This window comes from Alligator sinensis, unplaced genomic scaffold (assembly GCF_000455745.1).
Source record: "Alligator sinensis unplaced genomic scaffold, ASM45574v1 scaffold441_1, whole genome shotgun sequence".
Classification (NCBI taxonomy): domain Eukaryota; kingdom Metazoa; phylum Chordata; order Crocodylia; family Alligatoridae; genus Alligator; species Alligator sinensis.
The window spans coordinates 462,718-463,458 of record NW_005842313.1 but is presented as its reverse complement, the minus strand read 5'-3'; the positions used below and the strand labels follow the sequence as shown (position 1 = coordinate 463,458).

Here is a 741-nt window from a genome sequence, read left to right as displayed (position 1 = left end):
TGGTTCTGTCACAAGCCCCCCCACCCCGCTGTCCCAGCCCCACCATGGCTACCCTGCCTGCCCCAGCTCTGACCCTTTAAGAAAAAAGACTCACTGGCTCCTGCAGTGACCTTGGGGCTCCCGGGGGGTCATGCAGATCCCCCCACATAGTGCCAGGCAGTGGGGGGCAGCAGAGATTGCCACCCCGCTGGGCAGGAACAGGTGAGTGCAGGTTGTTGGGGGTTTTTTTTTTCTTAAAGAGCCGCAGCTGGGGCAGGCGGGGCAGCAGACAGGGCTCAGGGGGCTCGCGGCAGAGCCCCCCATGCAGCATGGGGAAGTGGGGATCGCCCCCCCCCGGGCAGCAGTTGGTGAGTAGGGGCTTTTTTTCCCCCCTGAAATGCCAGGAGCTGGGGCAGGCGGGGCAGCCATTGCCGGGCTGGGAGAGTGGGTGGGGGGTGGGCCTGTGTGATTCAGCCCAAACGATTCGGGACAGTGATTTGAACCACCGAATCAAATCACTGTCCCGTGAATCAGTCACATCCGAAGCAAATACTATCCTTTTCACACAGGCTTATTGTCCAACACATCCACTGCCTCCTTCCTCACTGCAGTGAGGGCTACTTACCTAGAAACTGTACTGTGAAGTAGCAGGCTCCTGTAAGTAGAGTCCAACGGATAATGACCTTCTCAGCTGTGTATAGGGCATTCCACATAATAAGGGAGATACCTGAGAAGAGAGAACACATAATAGAACTGCTTTTA

The 741-nt window shown here is 57.1% G+C and overlaps 1 protein-coding gene across 5 annotated transcripts in view; it reads right to left on the bottom strand.

The window, feature by feature from the left end:
- TP53I11 (tumor protein p53 inducible protein 11) overlaps positions 1–741 on the bottom strand; it is a 51,765-nt gene that overhangs the window by 6,119 nt on the left and 44,905 nt on the right. For all 5 annotated transcript variants that reach the window (XM_025209861.1, XM_006028428.3, XM_006028427.3 and 2 more), the window contains one exon: positions 605–706. In XM_025209861.1, the coding sequence (XP_025065646.1) occupies positions 605–706 (102 nt within the window). The remainder of the gene's footprint in view (positions 1–604; positions 707–741) is intronic.